General features: G+C 37.8%; 1 protein-coding gene across 1 annotated transcript in view; it reads right to left on the minus strand.

The window, feature by feature from the left end:
* Positions 1–2,139: 2,139 nt before the first annotated feature.
* The window catches only part of ODAD2 (outer dynein arm docking complex subunit 2), an 85,511-nt gene continuing 64,512 nt past the window's right edge, over positions 2,140–23,138 (minus strand). Inside the window, exon 20 of the mRNA XM_054816445.1 lies at positions 2,140–2,511. Within this exon, the coding sequence (XP_054672420.1) occupies positions 2,398–2,511 (114 nt within the window). The 3' untranslated portion in view covers positions 2,140–2,397. The remainder of the gene's footprint in view (positions 2,512–23,138) is intronic.

Here is a 23,138-nt window from a genome sequence, read left to right on the forward strand (position 1 = left end):
TGGGAATGCCCAGCCGGGGCGGCTGCGGCTGCTCGAGTCAGTGCCAGGGCTTGAATAGGCTGGCGGGCGCTGCCAGGAGGGGTGTGCGAGCAGCAAGCGGGACCCAGCTTTGTGAGGATCCCTTTTCAGAGGGCTGCAGTGCTGCGAAACCCAGCACAGCTCTGCGGAGAAAGTGGAAGCTTTTCAAATGTACACGCTGTCCTACACCGCTCAGAGAGGCCAGGGATCACATTCGTTTATTCGTTTTCCAACAATGAAATCTCTTTGTATTAATTACATGGAATCCACCAGTTTTGGCCAAAAAGATGTAATGTTTTAATACTGATCCTTTGCCTGTGTGGTGATCTGTATCGATTTCAGCATTTAATCTCCTTGTACAGAACTTAAAAACTGCAGGCATGGTAAAGGAAAAGCAAACAGCACAAATAAGTCTGCAATTAACTGTAACTGTCAGAGGTCTTAAAATAAAGACTTCAGATGAACCCTCTGAGGCGTAAGGGCCACCAGTGTGAGCGAGAGCGTCAAGCTGAGGCCGTTGCATTGCAGGAACATGATGTTTATTGCCCCGACACCTGTATCGTAAAATTAAGTTTACTTTAGAACTTACTCCATTTGAAATCCACGCTAAACGGTCAAGAGTGCCTTGAGAGGTCATGTTAAGGACAACAGTTATTGTCAGGGAGTTTTTTTCCCCTCAATGGTTGGAAAAATAAGCCACCATTTTACGTATTTTTCATAAGCAAGATTCACAGATTCACAGATTGTGCTGAACTATTTGTATCTACAGCTTCTCTCACAGAAAAGACAAAAATAAAATCAAGCCTCTCCTCTTCCAAATGAATTTGGCAATTAGCATTTATTTTAGAAACATTTTTGGGTATAGTAATGAAGCATATGATACTACTACAGCTGTGACATCAGTATAATAATATGGATATATTTATTCAAAAATAACATACCAGCCCTGTGCGGGAGAGCTAGAAAATGCCTAAAATAGTATTTGCTTGATCACTGGTTGCTGATGGAACAACTCCATGACTACGTTGGTGTTTGCATTGATCAAAAAATACTACTTGGATTAATAGTTTGATCTCCACACTGTCAGCACCTGTCTGTAGTTTGTTTCCTTTAAAATACTCTCTACACCTTCCCTAAGGGCCCTGTGCAATCCTCCTTTTTCAGAATTGCATCATTCTAAAATGAAATTTTAAATGAGCTTTCATGTCTGCTGCAGAGAAAAGACAAATTAAAAGTTGGATTTGTATTATGTCTTCCTTAGAAGTTTCCGTTAGCAGTAAAATTAGTTGCCTTGAGTAGCCATGCTAGTTAGAAGAAAAATAATCAAATTACAAACTGCTTCCAAAGCAAGAAAATTGTTCATCGTTAAGGGCAGTAAAAAAAAATCATTCAGAGGCAAGTACTTGACAAACACAAGTTATTTAAATATTTGGGTTTTTTCAGTTTTGTCAGCAGTCTGTGCTTGTAATTAAGACATTACTGCTCTCAAGGAAATGCTTTAGTGTTATTTGTTGAGCACAGTACATACAGTGGGTCTGTAATCTATAATATAAATCATTGTTTATGTGGTTATTGAAAGCAACTCTAATTCTGAATATATTTTTATGCATAAAAATAAAGTAACTACATCAATACAATGTTGTCAGTTTAAAAACAAAAAAACCACAATGAGATAATGTATAAACATACGTGTAATTCTCCACTTTTTATTTACAGCTGGTAAATTTAAATTTGAGTTAAACACATGTTAATTAAAACACATTTCACCAGCTACTTATAAAATTAAGCACTATTTTGTTTGATGTTGGTAGAAACAGGAAATTTGGAGTGATGTCTACTGCTACAGCTGTTTGCAGTCCTTATATAACACCAGATGTGAGATTGATGTATCTGTATTTTGTCCTCTCCTGTGAATTGCAAGTCATCAAACAGGCAAAAACATAATGACAGGATGATTGGACAAGTTTAGCACCAAGGGAATTGTTCAAGACATTCATAAATCACTGCACAGCCACACACACAATGAAGGAAAATTTATTGCAATGTCACAGATATGCAAAACCACTTATATCTACAATGAATTTCAAATACAAGTGTATTAATTGTAGAAAAAGCCTTTGACATATCTTAACTGATAGTCTTTTCAAAGATGTAATATTAAAAGACACACAAAACTAGGTGTGTGCATTTTATAAAACCTAGATGTGACAAACCAGTAACGTAAAAACAAACATAATTTTCCGCAGATTTATTTTTTGTTATTAAATTACCCTCATATAAATGAGCTCTGCTATGAAATACAGATGCTAGAAGGAGTAACCATGTAGTTAAATGTAGCCGTATTGCAAAACAAGTGCGCTGGTAAAAGCTGCTAAAGCATCAGCCATACTTTGCCTTTTCTGCTGCTAGAGCCAATCTGCGAATGTTTGCTATGCAACCAGCTGCTGCCTCCTGCAGAGTTTCATCTGTGGAGCCTACCATAGCCAGTAGGAGCTAGCAAAAATACAAAAGAGAAACAGCATGAGAAAAACAAGTAAGTATGCTACTATTTAAATAATATTCAAATCATATCTAGAACAGTTGCATGAATTTACTCACACACATAATAAATAAAATACTAAAAATCATATTAACAACACCGTATGTGTATGTATGTATACCTATATAAGTATACTTTTGTATACCTATATGTATCAACATACACATAGAGCACAATGCTTTATATTTTGTCATATTTGCACCTGTAATTTGATATTTTTGTCTGATTTTCTCTTTATTGTAGCATGCCTGTCTATTGGTTGTGACTTAGATTTTTTTCTTGTTAAGTAGAAATTGCATATGCTTTAATTGAAATCATGGTTTCCCCCCAGGTACACTAGTATATTTGTACATGCTCAAGATTTTTAATGAACAAAGCCATACTTTTTTTTTTTTTGGCCTTGATCATGAAACTGGATCCACGTAAACGGACCCTTGTGTCTCACTGACTGCAGCAGGTTTCTTTATAGTCACAGCAAACCACTCTTGTTAAACTGCTTGAGGGATACAGATCTGGACATATCATTCTTAAACATTTGCATGTAAAAGTAAGAAACAAAAGCTCAGAAAAGGCACCAAGCTTTTGGAGGTGATTCAGCTTTTCAGTCACGTGGAGTAGATCCTTTACTCTGTAAGTCACTCCATTTTTTCAGTGGAAATTCCCTTGGAGTAAGTACTGTTCAACACAAGTATGACGTAAGGCAGACCTTCATGATCAAACATTTTTACATATCAGAAAGCCATTAATAATGGTTTTGGATCTCACTTCCTCAGTGTGTTGCAAGTCAGTGGTGCAACTGCAACTGCAATATATGCAGGAAAACAGAAGACGCTTAGCTTCAATCGGCTCCACGCAATCCTGGGTTTTCTGAAAATCTGCCAAGCTTAATGTGCATTCAGGTATTTTGAAGCTCAGACAGCTCTAATTAAAACCTGTATTTTCAGTCTGAAATACTTAGGATTCTGCATTCACCCAAGCAATGTTGAGTCAAACCACAGAGAAATCTGTTATCACTCAACTCTGCCACGTATTTTTCATACAGCTAAAATATTACACAAAATTATGAACTGCTAAATATAAAAGCATAAATTGAATGCAGACATCAAATTCGTATGCTACCTTTTTCTAACCTTCCAGCAATCGTGAGGCATGGGCCACAGCTGCACACATATGGCATTCGCTTATAGAGATCAAAGCATTTTATACTTGAGGAAGTATTTGTGTTAGCCAAATGTACAAAACAAGCATCTTGCCAGTCACCTTTCACCCTTTGACCTCTACATGTAAGTTGTAAAGGTGCCTGCGATGGGCCTGAATTATGTCCAAAAGAGTATTATGTAAATTAAGCATCAATGAGATTTTTTTTCCCTAGCAATTCTTCCTATAATTTCTATTAACGTAATCAGATGTCTATTACAAATAGCTAGATAAGAATTCTTGAAGTGTGAGCACTCCTGAAGGGATACGCCAGAGTTAAAATGACACAAGAAGAAATCATATGAGAAAGCTTTATATTCTTATACGTTATGTCATGCAAATATTGGCCCAGGGGCAGCAACCAGAGAAGTCAGTGGAAGTTTCACCGCCGACTTCAGCTGGCAGGAAGGCCGAGTAGCACGTCTCTGTGTAGTGACACAGCTGCTCTACAAAGCACAAAGGCCAGAATGCAAGTCTTATCAGATGCTTAACATTTTTTTTTTTCCCTTAAGAAATATTGCTGGATGAAGATCTCCTATCCTTGCTATTTTCCACCAGCTGATTTCGCATCAGCTTAAACTATAAAGTGTTTCTTTGGGTGCCTCACAACTTTCTTGTATAACTTACAGAGGAAAACTGGTATAGATCCTTCATATCCCTGACTCAAAACCAAAAATATGTATGCACGTACTGTTCATACGGTGGTTTTGGTAAAGCCATAAGTTTCAAATTTGGGGGCAAGGAAACTATATGCCTTATGTGATTATTCACTGCATCTTCACAGACCTAATGGAAGGCTTTTTCAGCGTAGTGAGTGTGGATCTCAAACTTTTGTAATGATTTCAGCATAAGATTTATCAGTTTGTAAGAGCAGAAGTTCATCACAAAAATAACGTTTTGGAGATACATTATGTAGTAGAAATATAGCAAAAAGGAAAAATAGACCTTTGCCTTCATTATGACTATGTTAGGTAGGACTCAGTTCAAGGTTATTTATTTCTTTTAGCCAACACTTCTTCCTAGGCTCAGAAAACTTATGGAAATAGGTATTTTTCTGTCACTTTCCATGCAGAGCTCAGTATTAAGCAGTGACAATAGTAGTAGGGCGGAACTGCGCTCTTTATTGCAGGTGCATTTTGGAAAATCAGGGTTAGGTATCAAAGTACAGCCTACTACAGGACACTGGCTGAAAGTACCCAAAGAGATATCTAAAGAGTTACTGGTACGAATGCAACCAATGCAAATAGCAATTTTTATAAAAGTATCAAATACTGATTTTTTTTTTTTTTCCTTCTGAGCTCAGGAGAACAAGGATCAGTTCCTCTCTAATTCATTGTTATTTTAAATCACTTGCCAGTGGTAACATCCATAAGAACTGCCACGTCATACGAAATCCAGCACTACACTGTGTCTCAAGATTCTCACAATACGACTTCAAAGAAATATTCTTGGAAACACAGTCTAATACAGTGGCTGCCTCTGAGGACTGAGGATATACAGCAACATTTGACAGTCAGCCTACTCCTTTTGTGCTAACAAAAAGGCAGCTGAAGAGACAATTATTGCAAATGCAAAATATTTCAATATAAGTAGGTAATTCCATATTTAGGAACCTAACTTTGAAGATTTTGATATAAATCCTGCCTTAAATGAAATAAAATTTTATTCTTTTTGTAGGTACCAAGAAAGTTGTAATTCTTTCACTTCCTGACTGCCGCTCCTTGACCCTTTCCTGGGTTCAGTTCAATTTACTAGCAATTTGGGTCATCCAATTCAGGTATTCATAGATAGTATACACAGACCATACCCACATATTAGAAATATTTGACAAGTCCAAGAAATCTTTTTTTTTTTCCAATGCACCAGTACAATATAACATGTCCTTTTTCTTGATGCAATGCCCTTGAACTTCATGTATCCCTTCCCTTTACTGTTCAGGTATTGTTTTCTGACATATGTAAATGTTACCAGATGTGCGAAGCAGTAAAAAAGCATGTGGTATAAACGCTTCTTTCTGGCACACAAGCGGCACTTTCCATAGACAGAGAAAGCATTTGCAGCACTATGTAGCCTTCATTTTCAGTTGGCAGGTATCTATATTCTAAGGCGAGGGTCCAAAATTTTTTGCACACTTAGCACGTCATACCAGCAAATAAGCACAAATACAAGCTGTTTGGAGAACATACAGAGCATATGTAGCATTTCTGGGTTCCAAAAGCAAGAGCAATGCACAGCCAAATCATTTAAATATTCAGAACAATTAAGAAGATTTTGCTATTACTATCCCAGCTTTAAAATAGCACAGAATTGTGATACTATATTGGGATTGCACAATCATAGAATAATTCAGAATGGCAGGGATCTCAGGAGGTCTTTAGTCCAAGGTCATGCTCAAAGCAGAGTCAGCTACAAGGTTAGACCAGGTTGCTCAGGTTGTTATCCAGCCTGATCTTGAAAAGCTCCAGTGATGGAGATGGCACGACCTCTTTGGGCAACCCAAAGGTTTTCCCTACATTCAGTCCCTCATTTCATTTTATGCCTGTTCTCTCTCTTCCTCTTGCTGTGTATCACTGTGAAAAGCCTAGCTCCATCTTTTTGAGGACTGACCTCCCTGTAGGTACTGGAAGACTGCTATTGAGTCTGCTTGAAGTGCTCTCTTCTCTAGACTGAAAAAGCCCACTTTCCTCAGTTTCTCCTCACAGAACAAGTGCTCCAACTCTTGACCATCCTGGTGGTTCTCTGCTGAACCTGTTATAGTTTATCCATGTCTTTCCCATACTGGAGGGCCAAAGTTGGGTGCAGTACTCTAGGTGTGGTCTAACAAGTACTAAGGGGAACAATCACTTCCCTTAATCTCCTGGCTGTGCTCCTGCTTATACAGCCCAGTATTGTGTCTTCTTTGCTGTCAGGACATACTGTTGACTATGTTCTGCCTTCTCTTTACCAAAATCTTTACACTCTTTCAGTAAAACTGCTCCTCAGCCAGTCAGTCCCTAGCCTGGATCACTGCAAGTGCAAGTGCAAGTCCTTCTCAGGTGCAGGACTTCGCATTTGTCCTTGCTGAACTTTATAATGTTCCTGCTGGCTGGCTCCAGCCCTGTCTGGGTATCTCTGAATGGCAGCCCTTCCCTTGACTGTATCAAAACCGTCCCCCTGCCCCAACTGGTGAGTTGGTGTCATTGCAAACTGTATGAGTAAGCAGTCCATTGCTTTCTCCAGGTCACTGACAAACATGTTAAATGGGACAGGTCCCAACAGAGAGACCCGTCGGCACTCCCCTTGTCACCAGCCTCCTGGTGGAATGCAATCCATTAGCTACTACCCCTGAGCTGGATCATCCAACCATCTTTAATCCATTGGTTCACAGAGTCACAGAGTCACAGAATCACAGGGGTTGGAAGGGACCTCCGGAGATCATCTAGTCCAACCCCCCTGCTAAAGCAGGTTGCACAGGATCGCGTCCAGGTGGGTTTTATGAAGGAGAAGGAGACTCCACAACCTCTCTGGGCAGCCTGTCCCAGTGCTCTGTCACCCTCAAAGTGAAGAAGCTTTTCCTCATGTTCAGATGGAACTTCCTGTGTTCCAGTTTGTGCCCGTTGCCCCTTGTCCAGTCGCTGGGCACCACCGAAAAGAGTCTGGCCCCATCCTCTAGACATCCACCCTTTAGATATTTATAAGTATTGATGAGATTCCCTCTCAGTCTTCTCTTCTCCAGCTAAACAGGCCCCGCTCTCTCAGCCTTTCCTCATATGAGAGATGTTCCAGTCCCCTAATCATCTTTGTAGTCCTTTGCTGGACTCTCTCCAGTAGTTCCTTGTCTTTTTTTGAACTGGGGAGCCCAGAAGTGGACACAATACTCCAGATGTGGCCTCACCAGGGCAGAGCAGAGGGGGAGGATAACTTCCATTGACCTGCTGGCCTAATACAGCCTAACTTGGACAGAAGTATGCTGTGGGAAACAGTGTTGAAAACCTTGCTAAAGCCAAGGTAAATGACATCCATGTCTCTCTTCTCACCTACAAACTTAGGCACATAGAGGGCAATCAGGTTTACCCTTGGTAAATCTACGCTGACTGTTCCAAATAATCTTCTCCTTGTGCCCAGAAATGTGTTCCAAGAGGACTCCCTCCATAATGTCCCCAGAGACCAATGTGGGGCTGACCAGTCTGTAGTGTCCCAGACTGGGAGAAGGAATTGTTGCTCTGAAGACATACTTTACAGACTATCATTGTTGGGTCTTATGCTTTCTGATATACCAAAGGTGTAAGAAAAATGGCAAGTCTTTTGTTCCTCAGGGCAATAGTAAGAGGTAAGGGGGTAGGCCATAATTTTTGCTTGGATATTCATGCATCATGAATGATGCCATCTTCCACCACCTGATAGAACAGCTTCCTTAAAATACTACCTCTACAATCACAAAATAAGCAATTGAGAAATGATTACTTCCAACAAGATAACTTAAGCATCAACATAAGAAGTTGTAAAAGTGTCATTCCAAAATGGGTATGGATCCCTGGATGAGTCAGGCAGTAATAAAAATGGGCTAGTAATTCTCCTTTCTATGAAGATGTCTTTCTAGAATTGTTCACTTCTACAAAAGAAATAGCTCAATGGGATTTTAAAGCAGAAAAAGTGTAGACAAGTTCTGCAACAATAAATCCTGACTCTGACAAAATCTCAGACGTTAGTGATGCTCCATGTATGGGTACAATAATTCATAAGTACTCAGTTTCCTTTGGGCACAGTCATTGCAGCTTCCAGGCTCAGAGGTGGGAAGCAGGAAACATAGGAAGTGGTGATTTCAGAAAGAATACAGTTTTGCATGTATTAATCTTTAAATAAGGGGTTAGTCGTGTGATGTTTCTGGAACAAGTTTTCCAAAACAGTGGAAAGTGTCAAAAAATACTGCTGGAAAGAGGTTGCCTTGCACATATAAAACAGATAAAAGATCAACCTATTCAATACTCTGGAGCCCTGTGAACATGAATGCAAACAATGAATAAAGAATATAAAAAGAATATTTAATGCCCTTTTATTCTGGCTTCTTTTGGTTTTCTGCCCTGTAAAACAAATTTTATTTGATTTTTTCTAATCAGAAGGAAATATGGACAAACTCCTTCAACAAGATTCATATCTATACTGGGAAGCTAGTCAGAGTTCACATGGAGCTTAAGATTCCTGGAACTAAAGATATTTACTTCAGTACAACTGCTGCTTCTATCTGCTGTGCTGGTGATGACATCTTGTAGATTGACATAACATTTCCAGTTGGTGGTAGGACTTGCCATTTTTTTTTAAATTTAGATTTAGTATCTGACTTCTTTTACATGCAACATTTCCTAAAGGATGCTAAATTTCTAGCACTGTGATTTTCTAATTGCATAACACTTCTTTTCCAAAAAAGACATTTTTCACATGCTTTTTATAAATCTAACCTAAAAGAAAAAAAATACTTTAAATAAAAGCATATGGTAGAAGCTTATCCAAGAAAGTATCAGTCTAGATCCAGCCAGCATTTTGCTAACTTTCAACACCATATTGCACACTGGAAAATATTAAAGCACCTAGTTCGAGTGTTATGTTACACATATCCCTGTGAAAATACTTCTCATAAAACTAAATTATAAATAATAAAACATATTCCACAATCAACGTATAATGAAGGTTAAGCTAAGTCGCTCTTTCTAAACTAAAATTCAGGCTGATTTCCTGATTTCCTCTGTCAGCTGAGTGAAAGGGTAAGACAACACGTACCATGCATGGTCTCCCAAGACGAAGATGCTCGTCTAAGTTCTGAAGTGTTTTCTGTTAATTTTATTTTTCTCAGGTGGCACAAAGAAAATAGATTTCAGAGGGAAAGTCCCGTGTGCCAGGGAACTCTCTGAGCTAGCAGAGGTACAAAATCCAGTACCAAGAAATTCCAGTAAAGCCAAAAGATGGGCAGGGCAGGCACCTACTGTGCTGCTTCCCTCTTTTATAAGGTCTCTCCTCTCTGGGACTAAAGCCAGAGCAGCCCCGGTGTAGCCTAGGTCACTCACTTTGAATGCAAAGAGGTGGGAACTGAAGCTCTCTGGCTGAGGTGGGAGAAATCCTAGCGAGATTGCACCTGGCTTCTTTTCCCTTCCTCTTATTCCTGTCTTTCCTCTTCTCTCTCCCATGAAACACATCTCCATTCCGGCAGCCATGGAAAAAGGATAACAAACTTTGGGAGTCACTCAAGCATGGCTGGGGAGACGGGGAGGCCCAGAGGGTGCAGCTTTGGCTAAGGTACACCTGAACGTGGTGGCGGTCAGCAGGCTGGCCAGGACCTGACTCCTCTTTCTCATCTTTCCCTTCCTCCCTCAGAAAACCAGTGAAACAGCACAGGCGCAGGCAAACCCCTGCACTTTCTGCAAACAGGTGCAGGACATATTAGGATGAGAACAAACTCGTCTGCCGTTTGTGGTGTGCTTGCAGATATTAAACCATTTCACCTATCTCAGGACTTAACACAGGTGACTTGTCCTCTGCAAGTTGTTACTTTTTCCTGTGTGAATGCCTATGACAAAAAAAGCTGAATCCCACAAAATGCTGGGAAACAAGGGGACAGAAGAGTAGGGCTTGATAGATTCAGTCAAGTGTTCTGAACATCTGAATTGTGCCTACTACAATGGGGATAGCACTCTTGAAAAGAAATCCTCTTGAGCACACGCTAATAAAATACAAAAGAAGAATATCGCTCTCATCCTCTCCAGTAAGGTTAAATGTTGCATTGCATCACTTTGGAAAAATACATACAACTTGCATGCCTAAAGGGAATTACAATACAGTACATAGTTTAAGTACACATATATACTTGCAAGTTTTTATATGAATAAACCCTACAGCTCTGTATTAATTGTATACACCTCATCTGTATTAATTGTCTATTTCTTATACAATTATTTAGAGAAGGATGTCCCCTTCTGTGCAAAGACATAATAAATGGGCAGAGAACTCTGAATATCAGTGACAAGGAAAAAGTGAACAAAATGCTAAATAGTGAAATGTAAAACAGTTTAAAACCTGTACACTTGCAGGCCACTTTAAAATACCCTAAGTTTAAAGGTTTTCCCATCTCAAGTTGTTACTTGTAGGACTTCAGAGGGATACTACCAACAATTTCAGCTGTAAGTCTAACTAAATATAAACATACCATGCAAAGGTAATGTAGCTAAATAAAACTAGCAATAAAAATTATTTCTAATCTTTGTTTAAAAGATAAGATTTTATGTAACCAACTGGAGTCCTTAAAGGCAGATAGTTTGAATCTACATTCAGCTGTAAGAAGTTCAGTGCAATATTAAGAAAGAATTCAATTATCATGAACATTCCAATGTATAAAAAGTCTTACGGGATATGAAATTCATCCCACAAAAAGCAACAGGCAGATCTGATAATCCAGAAGTGATGAAGCCCAGGGTCTTACAGCATATTTTTATTTGAAACACCTTCTCTATTTTATTTTTATTTCATTGTAGTTTTCAAGAGAAGATTAACATATAAAAGACTTCTGGTGGGGTAGGGAGAATAAAGAACTTTTTTGTAATCTCAACAGAGTGACATTTTAAAAAAAGGTTTTTTCAATTCATTGGAAATTCATTTTCCTAAGATTCAAACAGGAGCCTGCTTACTTACTACATGTAATGAACATTCAAAACAGTAAACTTGTATCATGGATGTTCCTTTCCTTTCATAATTTAGTTTGGCTCAGCAACACGTTGGGGACTATCCTCCCTTATATTCATAGAATCATAGAACCTTTAAGGTTGGAAAAGACCTCTAGGATCATCAAATCCAACCGTCAACCCAACACCACCATGTCTACTAGACCATGTCCTGAAGTGCCATGTCTACACGCTTTTTGAACACTTCCAGGGACGGTGACTCAACCACTTCCCTGGGCAGCCTGTTCCAATGTCTGACCACCCTTTCAGTGAAGAAATTTTTCGTAATATCCAATCTAAACCTCCTCTGGAGCAATTTGAGGCCGTTTCCTCTTGTCCTATCACTTGCTGCTTGGGAGAAGAGACCAACCCCCACCTCACCACAACCTCCTTTCAAGTAGGTGTAGAGAGCGGTAAGGTCTCCCCTCAGCCTCCTCTTCTCCAGACTAAACAACCCCAGTTCCCTCGGCTGCTCCTCATAAGAGTTGTGCTCCAGACCCTTCACCAGTTTCGTTGCCCTTCTTTGGACATGCTCCAGCACCTCAATGTCTTTCTTGTAGTGAGGGGCCCAAAACTGAATACAGTACTCGAGGTGCGGCCTCACCAGAACTGAGTACAGGGAGATGATTCCTTCCCTAGTTCGGCTGGCCACACCATTTCTGATACAAGCCAGGATGCTGGTGCTCTTCTTGGCCACCTGGGCACACTGCTGGCTCACATTCAGCTGGCTGTCAACCAACACCGCCAGGTCCTTTTCCACCAGGCAGCTTTCCAGCCACCCTTCCCCAAGCCTGTAGCATTGCCTGGGGTTGTTGTGACCCAAGTGCAGGACCCGGCACTGACCCTTGTTGAACCTCATACAGTTACCTTGGCCCATTGATCCAGCCTGTCCAGATCCCTCTGTAGAGCCTTCCTACCCTCAAGCAGATTGACGCTCCCTCCCAACTTAGTGTCATCCGCAAACTTACTGAGGGTGCACTCGATCCCCTCATCCAGATCATTGATAAAGATATTAAACACAGATATTGATAAAAGATATTAAACAAGACCGATATTGCTGCCAGCCTGATTAATCTTTCTTCTTTGTATTTCCCGATCCTTTTCCACACTTATCCGCCTTTTCACACTATATTTTCTTTTTCATTTTACAGGAGTATGACTTTAACCTTGCCTTTCCTTCCCAAGTATTACTGAGGAGGTAGTATAGGAAATTGAGAAAGAATTGCTAATTCAGTTTTGGTTTTCCAAATTTGTTAACATTACTATCAATATGAATACTGTCATTTTGTCTATCTCTAGCAGTCATATGAAGATTATACACAAGTTAAGAGGGACAGTTGCAAATAAACTATCAGCAGCAAGTCAGAGGAAAAAAAGGTTTAAGCTGTCCATTAACCATCACATACTGAAGGTATTGACTTCTCAGCAACGCCCTAAAAACACAGTGCCCTTTTTTCCTCTAGTTTGTCTGATACTCCTGGAGTGTGCTATAACTACTCTGTCTTTGAAGACAACATTGAACCGCAGCAAAGAGACACCACAGTTTCCAGACTAGTGACAAATTTTGCAATGTTTATCTCAAGTCACACCTTATCCTGAGAACAGGGTACAAAATCTGACTGTACTAGTATTTTAAAAGTATGTTAGATTGACTGGTATGTGTGAACTGACTTCAAACTCTCTTCTCTATTCAATTCCAAATACTGATTTTGATCCCTAAAGTTAATATAGCTTTAGGTCCAATGGTCTAAGTGTCTCTGCCTATATATGATCATTATAATCACAACCAGTGAGGTGCTTTTGCTAGTAAACCTTACATATCGAAGTCTGGGGATAAAAGCAGGATGTTCTCACTGTACATCAATACAATAGCATTTATTTCAAATAGCGAGCCAAGGTATTTTAAAGCTGTTGTTTTTGTGGATGCAAGAAGACTGATCTATAATCTCATGTTTTCAGATGTGTGGGTGGCAACAGTGCATACATTTACATAAACTGGAAGATGGGTGGTTTTGTTCAACTTATAGTCTAGTTTTAGACTAGTAAATGTACTAGAAAATGTTCAATTAGAACACAGCATAAATAAATATATAGATGGTATGAACACAGCTCAGCTTTATTCATACAACTATGAAACTCTGAATGTGATGAAGCAAGAAATGAGCTGGGGCTGTTCACAGGCAAAGGCCCATGTATAGTCCACATATTCATTCATATCTGTAGATTTAAGTGTATGATATCAGAGATTCAAATGTATGATATCAGAAAAAAATGAAAGCCATGATGAACATAGAGTGGAAGTTACTTTTCAAGTCTAACTGCTGCTTTTTTGCTATTAGAGAAAAACATAAGGGATAAATTCTTTTATACTGAGGAGTCAACTTCCTATAATTGGCCCAAATTTCTGAGTCACTTGAGCATTTCTTGATGAACAGAGTCTGATACAGTGGTCATAAAATATATTTACTAGTGCTAGAAACTTGTGTGCTTTCCTAAAGTCTGTGCTGTGGGAAAAAGGTTATCATGCACACTTAATGTGACAGAAAAATGCTTTGATTTTTTGGTGATTAAAATGCAAGAGGTAGCTTGAATTAGCACTCCATTCAGGTCATATTCAACTAAAGTATTTGGGATTTGCATATAGTTCTCTAGAGTGCAGTTGGATATTTTTTAAAAACGAAGCAAAACATCTCCCCAAAACCACTGAAGGACTCCCTCTGGACACAGACTGCTTGAGTGGCTGCTAGATTTTGGAAGCTTTGCGAGATCAGAGATTTTTAAAGACACTGTGCAGCCTGCAAGCAAGCAGTAATACCTGCCTGACTGACTTGTGATTGTCAGCCCGGAAATACTAGAGGCCTTGATCTGCTTCCTTCCCTCTCTAAAGATGTTAACTAGGAAGTAGGGAATGAAAAATTAACTAATAGGATTTAAATTTAAATTTTTCCTCCAATTAAAGCAAAAGTCTGTTCCTTAATTTTTTCATTGAGTAATTGCTTAACTTGAATTCCAAGCGTCAAGTTTTGGGGATGTTTTTGGCTTACTCGTTTGCCTGGGCTTTTTTAGTTGTATAAAAAGAAAGTTATAGTTGTGCTTGGGCAAGTGGAGGTTGTAGCACCCATGTAAAAGCTCTGCTAAAGCTGATTAAAGCATGTGGGGGAAGATGTGAAAATTAATTTTCTAAACCCATGTAACTCTATGCTTTAATATAGAAAGAACAAATTCATGTGGGCCTTCTAGCTGAATGCTACCACTGCAAAAGGGAAAAAGACTCATGATCAATGCTCTAAACGCCATATGGTGGTTACTTTGTATCTCAGGTAGGATAACATGGTTGGAAAGGTTGGTTAACTAGCTACCCAAAATATTATTTCACAACACTAATGCTAGCACAAGAACAGTATTAACAGCATGTTGGACATTCTTGGGTGAGTATACCTGGGACACACTGCCACCTAATTATAATAATATGTGGAAGCTGGTGTAAGACAAAGCACTACTCCTACATGGGGAATGTACTCTCTTTTTCATCAGTTCCCAACTCAAAGAGGCTACTTTTTCATGAAAATAGTGCATCATGTGCTTGAATCATGATAAAATTAAGGAACTTAACATCCTTTCCTGAGCAAGAGCGTCTTTATGCAGAATATTGGCATGCATTTGTGATGCTGAAGAACTAAACAGAGTATCAGTTTTTCCTTCCCAATACATATGTAAAGATAAATAACTACTACATTTAACTGCAAATTTTATGAGAATTCTTGGATTATGAGAAGAAGAGCAGAAAGATTAACAGAAACAGCCTGATCAATCAGAAGCAAAACCAAGATTGAAGTCAGGGCTTCTGGGTGTCCCCAGCTGTATGATACATTGAAAATATTTCTGTCCAAATTGTTTGCGAGGACTTTATTACCTCATCCAGATATACGGACATCTTTTCAGTTCTAACAGATAGTTACTGGCAGTCCCTTTGCATCTGCTGCACGTGTTGTGTGTAATTCTGTCCAGTGTAGTAAATCCAATGCTTTCATGAAAGGTAAAAGCTTTGCACTGAGCTGTGATGGACTTGTGCAGGAGATTTGACCTCCATGGCTCAGCATTGTGAATTGCAATTTGCAATTGGCTCTCGTCTCTACTACCATGAAGAAATTTATTGTCAGCAAAGTTTGCAACCTCACCATTCATCATCCTTCCCATTATCATTTATGAAATACTGAATGGCAAGATCCCTTGGCTGCAAAACTCGATCCTAATCCCTACACTTTGATTCCTCATTTTTAACCAATTATTTATCCTTTCTAGGACTTTGCCTTCTCATCGCATAGCAGTTAAACTTCTTTAAAAGTTTTTGGTGAAGAGTACTGTTGAACGCTCTTAAAATCCAAGCACGGTCAATTCAACACTTCCAAATAGCAACAGGATTATAGCACGTGAATAGTCTATACAACTGATGAAAAGACAAAATGCTTTGAGAAGCAAAAGAGTAATAAAATATTCTCTATACAGTGAATGCCCAGCAAATACACTACAAAAGTATGACAGACTTTCCTTAGATACATACACACTCCATTAGCCTACAATGCCTCTGGAGTCCAGCAATTCTCTCTTTGGAATTCTGCAAAGGAGCTAATCCAGTCTAATGACTGTTGGATTTGTGCAGATTGCACAGATACAATGTACAGAGATAAAAAGAGCAAATAAACCTGGATTCATCCCACATACCTGTGGTCAAGGTAGACAGTAGACAAGAACTGGCGAAAGACGGGATCTCCAGAGGGCAATTCTGATGTCAGGTGTTCTAAATACCTTCTGGAGATACTTAACTTTTCTATATTGCCACAGAGCCCTAAATTACGTATCTTGGCCTGAGTCTAGTATTTGGAACTGTCATACCTGTATGGCAGTACAGAAACACCTTTATGAGTGCCTGTTTTCTCAATTCTATGTCATGGAGAGGGTTTTTTTGTTTTCATCTTTGTCTTCAACACAAATGCAATGAGTAGACTAGATACAACCTAAAGTCGCTTTCTATCTAGCTTTCCAGTTTCCTCAGATCCAAAGATATATAATTTGCAGTGTATCAGACTCCTTTGGTAATTAAATAGTGTTATTGGCTGATATTCTCTTACTTTAACATTTTTTTTTTTCCTTCAAAACTTCCCGAGATTAAAAATTATCATAAACTGTGGCAAGAAATCCAGGACTGATTAGCAGCTGGTAAATACAGTCAATTATCATCCTTGGAGATAAATGCAAAATTAAATAAAATAAAATTTCTGATAAAATGAAATAGTGTGGACTTACACTCATAGTCTAGAAGATGCATTTTTGCTTTTACATACAATTGATTGTTATATACTCATAATTGCATCAGCAATTCATAACATGACCCTGCCCTCACTCAAGTCAGGACAGAATTCTCATCAGCCTCATGCTGCCTGGCAGCGTCACGAGGTCTTTAGACTTTATGCCAAAATACAGAACACTGACCGGGAACATCAACAGTAGAGCCCATCCCATAATCTACACATTGCAATGGACTTTTTCTTAGATTCTTTACCTTCAAAGTGACAGCAGTAAGATGTGCCATATTACTTAAAAGATGCCACAGACTGCTCTTTGAAAGGGCAACATAAAAGAGATTACAATGGGTAGGGCTTGAAGCCAATTTGAACTGAGTGATTGATTCTACAGGAAGAAGAAAAAAAAAGAAGTTTTCATAGATGACAACAATGAATGCATAATTTGGTACATTAAGGACTCCCGAGTGACAATTCAGCCTCTATTTACACATCTGTGTGTATATATATATATATGTATATGTATGTGTGTATATATATATGTATATTGTTCTTGGTATTTCTTATGTTAAGCTTCTTTGAATAGCTCCTTACATACAAGGAAACTATTTTTGATCAGCTGAATGCCAAAAATAATTAACTGGCATTCTGCCCTTGTGCATTAAGCCCAGTATCTCTCAATTAAGAAAACTAATTTTAGTATCCGACAATTTAGTTAAGATATTATTCCATAAGCATAAAAATATTTTAATATTCTTCTTCCTTATTATTGCCAAATTAGAAAGAATCATTTCACATAGTCACAAGGATAAGACTGGTGCAGGGAGCTAAACAATTGCAAGAAGCTGCTCTGTGTATTTCTGTGGTTTGGAAATTGTGCCAAGTCGGAAGGAAAAGACATTCTCTGCATTTTCTAAAGCAAGATAAATACAGAAAAGAAATATAGATGAAAGATGGAACTGCTATCTATGGACTCTGCCAGATTCCTTGGCTTTTTGGCACACCTATTGAAGCTGGCAGACTTAGCCAGTAGTAATCTTTTCCATTAAAAGGAGCAGCATATATTTTGGTTTAACATACTTTGTTTGTGCATTTTTAAGCTTCAGAAATGTCTATTTAAATTTTTTTTAATGATTCCTTCTGCACAGTTGGCTGCAATTGCACTTATTTGAAGCGGCTCATTTATCACTAAAAGAGCTGCAGGGCACAGCTACTGTTAAACAGCTCCAACAAACCTACAGCTTAGTGGGACAAGCTTCTTTTTACAAGACTAAAAGATGTTTAAAATGTGCCAAGAGGAGCTGTATGCCAGCCTCTAGGTTTGTTATCCAAACGTTACTAAATTAGAGGTCTCCTGAAGCACAGAGTTTGGGCAAAGATAAGCTGATCTCCCTTAGGCTGCTGTTTTTTCCCATTTGGGATCAGCCAGATTTTAACAGAACACTTGCTACATATCATAAATTTTAGTAATGTGAAATTTTGAAAAATAATCTAAAGTCTGAGGCTTAATCTACACTGAAGCCATACTTCATTACCTTTGGCAATGGTGCAAAAGCAAAATGTTTTACATGTAAGTACCCCTACTTTATGTATGGTGAAATTTTGCTTATTATGAAGGTAAAGGCTTACTGGTTTCTGTTTCCTGGAGCTGAAACTGTAAGGAAAATGTTCCCACCTGGCAGTTGCTAACACAATACAAATTGCAGTGGTGCAACATTGTCAATTTTCATTAATCCTTCTGAAATGAAACAAAATATGCCAGTATTGGACTTCATGGAACTTCTTCTATTTGAAATTTTAAAGTGTGATGTGATCAATACATTTGTGGGTGAAGGGATTGGGCATACTTTCTGTAGACAACAGATATGCAGAAATTTTGCCATCTAGTGCCCTCTTTCTTGATGTCCAAGAACTGTAACAACTAATGTATAAAAAGCAACAGGCATCAGCTTGGAGTACATGCCAAAGACGCTGTATCTCCAGCCTGAACTGTGGAGCCTGAATACAGCCAACCATGACAGTTACGAAGTGGGTTCTTCTGAACTTAAAATAAAAATATAAATATGTAAATATGCAAATACATAATATTGCACCCTGATAATATTACTGCATAGATATATGAAATATTTTTGATTTGTAAAGATCTTATCTTAAACCTTGCTTAATAATGTAAAACCCTATATTCTGTATTCAGTGTTTGCACCAAAGGTCCCCACAAAAACCAACCAACCCAATAGCCAAGAAGTAGGTGTCAGTGCTTTTGCATTGCATTTTCTAAACTTCAGATATACATGGTTTGTGGCAAAAAGTTGGTTTTAGAATGTTTTCAGTAGAAATTACTAGTAATTGTCTTCCATATTTTGTAATTCACATCTATTCATTTCACAAAGACGGTCTTATGAAAGTCTTTTCACATAAAATGGTTAGCCAAAACTTCTTGTAGGGATTTATGGCTTTAGCAAACAATGACCAATATTCTGGAAGCTCTGCACAATAAAATACACAAAATTTATTTTTTAATACAGGCATTACAACAAAGTATAAAAGAACTCTCCAAATATTAAATCTACATTTCACAATAACTTTCATAAATCATGGTTAAACCAACTGATTTTATATCTTAGATTATTATAAGGGGATGTCTATATAAGCCTACATGTGATTAACCTTTCTACCACTAAGAATAAAACTCAAAAAGCACAAATACCTCTTTCTAATTCAGCACAGAAATCAGAAAATACATGACAGCTGTTATACCTTCTTTGCAAAAAAAAAAAATTAAAAAAATTAATGAATGGAAAAAAAGCCATGCATCTCCTGAGGCTATAGTTTGATGAGAAGAAAAGAACAAATCTGATTAATTAATTAAAAATATATATATAAAAACATATGAATATACAAATGAAGTCCCACTCTTAAGAGCATGAGTCTCTGCTTTGCCTGCCTTATTGTACCAAGCACTTGAAATTAGGTTTGCATCATCCCTGGTGAAGTTCCTATAAGCTACAATTGATATTCTAGAAGGCATCTATTAATATTTTGTGATATTAAGAAAATGGAGCACTTCCTTGTTGTGCAAATAATTCAATAAACCAGACCACAGAGTAAAGCTAAACATCAGTTCTATGCACTGGTAAGTTGGGGACTCACTTTCAATATTAAAAAATGTCAGAACATGAATGGAAAGTCTGATCTTCTGCATTTTAGATATGTACTGTAATCATTAAGTTAAAGGTTCCTCTAGCCCAAAAGCAATTAGTATGTACAATGGAATAAGACCAGGAGAAAATGGACTTGTTCATAGTGCTGCACAGCAATACTATCTTTAAATAAACTTGTTTGTTTGGATAATAAAAGCAGCTCAGAACAATGCAGAGCTCAACAGAGGCTAATTTACTCTGACTTCGTGTAGCCTTCAGCACAGACACACACATGCCAAAAACTGCCAACAGCACCAGTTATGGTTCCCATATGGTATAAGTGCCTTAAACGCTGGGTGACTGGCTACTATCCAGTGGTCCTCCCTTTTCACAAAAAGCTTACAGACAGTATTTGGTATTTACATTTTACTTATGATAATTGAGTTGCAGCTATGAATTAGCAGTAATTGTATCTTGGTTTGCTCGAAGTATCGAATATGACCAATGCAATTTTATTTTTTTTTACCACTCCATTCCTGTCTGTTTGCTCCACTCCACCTTGTGTGCTGTATTTAAACTGAAAGTTTTCTGGGGCCTTCTTCTTCTTACGTAGGTATACATCACTCCCTAGCAAAGTGAACTACTTATCTGTGATCAATGACTTTAGGCATCATCACAGGACACAGAAATAAATTAATAAATAGAAAAGTTAATACCTTTACTATTTATTATTTAATTATTTGGAATTCAAGCACAACCTTTAAGTCAAAACATCAAAGGATCCTCATATGAGATACTGGAAATTATCTCACTGGGAAGATTTCCCTAAATGTTTTAGAATATTTATGTACCGTCTGATCAGGTACTTGCAAATGTAGAATTTCACTGGCAAGCAGAACAGGCATTTTTTAGCTTCATACTTTACAACCAAAGCCACTGGTATCTTTTCACAGGCCTTAATCCATTTGTGTCTACATAATTCAAAAGCATTTACTACTTTCTCAGCCAGTGAACTCCTTCAGTTTGCTAATGAATCGTACCTCTGCCAAACCTGGAATCTTTCATTGTGGAAAGGCAATATTTTGTTTTAAAGGCATTACAAGAAGAGTCAGTGTGTTGGTCTCTTAAAATTTTCCTCTCTAAAGCAATAAAATGCTTGAATATATTTTGTGGCTGCTTTTGAATTGTGAATTATTCTTACAAAAATGAGAGCTAACTCATCTAACGTTTATAAAGTATATTGACAACAATTAAAATCTGATTTAATCTCCAGGAAAAAAACCAACTTATATCACAAGGGCTAAATTTACTGGTGATTTACATTAACAATATTATCTAATTTTTACTCCTGTGCATGAAGGCCAACATTATAGCATGCAAAGGTCTAACCTGGGGAACAGTTTCCAAAAAGACATGGAAATCAAAGTAGAAAATTGGCCGAATATGAACTTTGAGGGCAATAATGTGGCCAAATAGAATAATGAAAATTTCTAATGTTCAAACAGAGCTTACATAGAAACAGGGAAGTTATTTTACCTGTTTTAAGTATTCATACAAATATTATTGGAATACTGAATTCTGTTCTGAAGTATGTTGAAATTCAGTCCAAAAGGGAAGCTCAAGAACTAAAAATTCAGAACTGACACACGAATATAATTAAAGAATTAAAAGGATAGAAATTCCATCAGAGATTACATTTGCTTAGCTAATTAAAAAGATGACAATATGAGAAGCAATTTGGTCTTACTCAATGAGACTGTATATGAGAACAGCAGTTATGCAGGGCTTTTCAGTTTACCAAGCAACAGTATCATACATGTAATTGCAGAAGATAACACTAGACAAACCTTAGACTACAAATAAGGTGCAAATGTTTTTATGGGGAAGGTATTTAACTACTGGAACAAGTTATGATGGCTCTAGTGAATTTTCCATCGCTGGAATTTTTTAAGTAAAGAGTCAGTGTTTTTCTAAAAGATATACTCTATTCCAAACAGAAATAAATTGAAGTAATGTCTCTGGTTTGTATGAGCAAGGCTAGTCAGACTAGATCATTAAAATGATCCCTTCTAGTATTATTATGTATGTACCTATGATTATTTAACCTGAGAATAGTGTCCAGTTTACTGGACTATAATCTCATTCAGGCTTTTTAAATGTTGGCACATTACCTTTCTTCCAGCCTTGCAACTTCCCCTGTACTGCAAGCTTGTTGAAAATCAACATTCAGGAGGATATTAATTGAAATTCAGCTGTCTGAAAGCTAGCTGTTTAGTCTGAGCTAGTCACCTAGGTCCTTTCTATACTCTGTAGAGAAAACTAGGCACTTCGTGAGTCTATTCCTTCCAGATATCCTGGGCATCTATTTTCAGCTAGGACAAGTCTCTTTCCACTGACTACAGAAGGTGTCTTAGTTTAAACTATTTTTAAACTCCACACCTAAAAGTGGCCGAACTTAGATGAAAGGATTCCATCCTTAATACTCCAAAGATCTTTTTTCAAAATCCCTGGATTCAAGTTAGTTAGATCCAGTAATTTAAAACATCTGGCTTTATCAGATCATGTTCAAAGTGTGCTTCAGTTACTGCTGGGCAGATAGTGTCTCATCACCATCATAGCATATAAATGCATCTCATCTGTATTTTTCTAGAAAAAGAATAAACTAATTTTTTAATATCTCTTTCTTATTGTGCTATTATTCAGGATTCTGTCATTCCTATCTAATAATGAACTGGCCTGTGTATTCATTTAAACAAGTTCTCCACTGCCTTGGGATGGGATTCATCCCATTAAACATAGACACCCACAGTAGGGATGTGCCGATCTGAACTTTGAACCTGCACTCCCATTGTAGCCAAAGGAGACCTGAAAATACTGCGGTGCCTTATCTTTGCATAAATGTCCAAATTAGGAGAGATGAAACACAGTAAAGAAACTATTCTTATTCCTTGACTACTGTAAGAATTTGGGTGACTATTTCAGATAGGCATGTCCACAATACAAGCATTTAAAGTTAGTATGAATGATGACTTTGATGAATTTTGTTATTCCATGGCCTGATTTTGGGTGCTTATTTTCCCTTGTTCTTACTTTTTTCATTATTTTAATAATCTCCTCAGAGGTGTCATTAGCCTCATCATAAAAGACCGGCCTCAACTCTGTAGGTGATGAAGCCATTCAAACTTCCTAGGCCTTCTTTACACAGAAATAATAATTATATTCCATTAAAAAAAAATTCCCTTATATCACTTACAAAGTC

Source organism: Grus americana, chromosome 2 (assembly GCF_028858705.1).
Source record: "Grus americana isolate bGruAme1 chromosome 2, bGruAme1.mat, whole genome shotgun sequence".
Taxonomy (NCBI): domain Eukaryota; kingdom Metazoa; phylum Chordata; class Aves; order Gruiformes; family Gruidae; genus Grus; species Grus americana.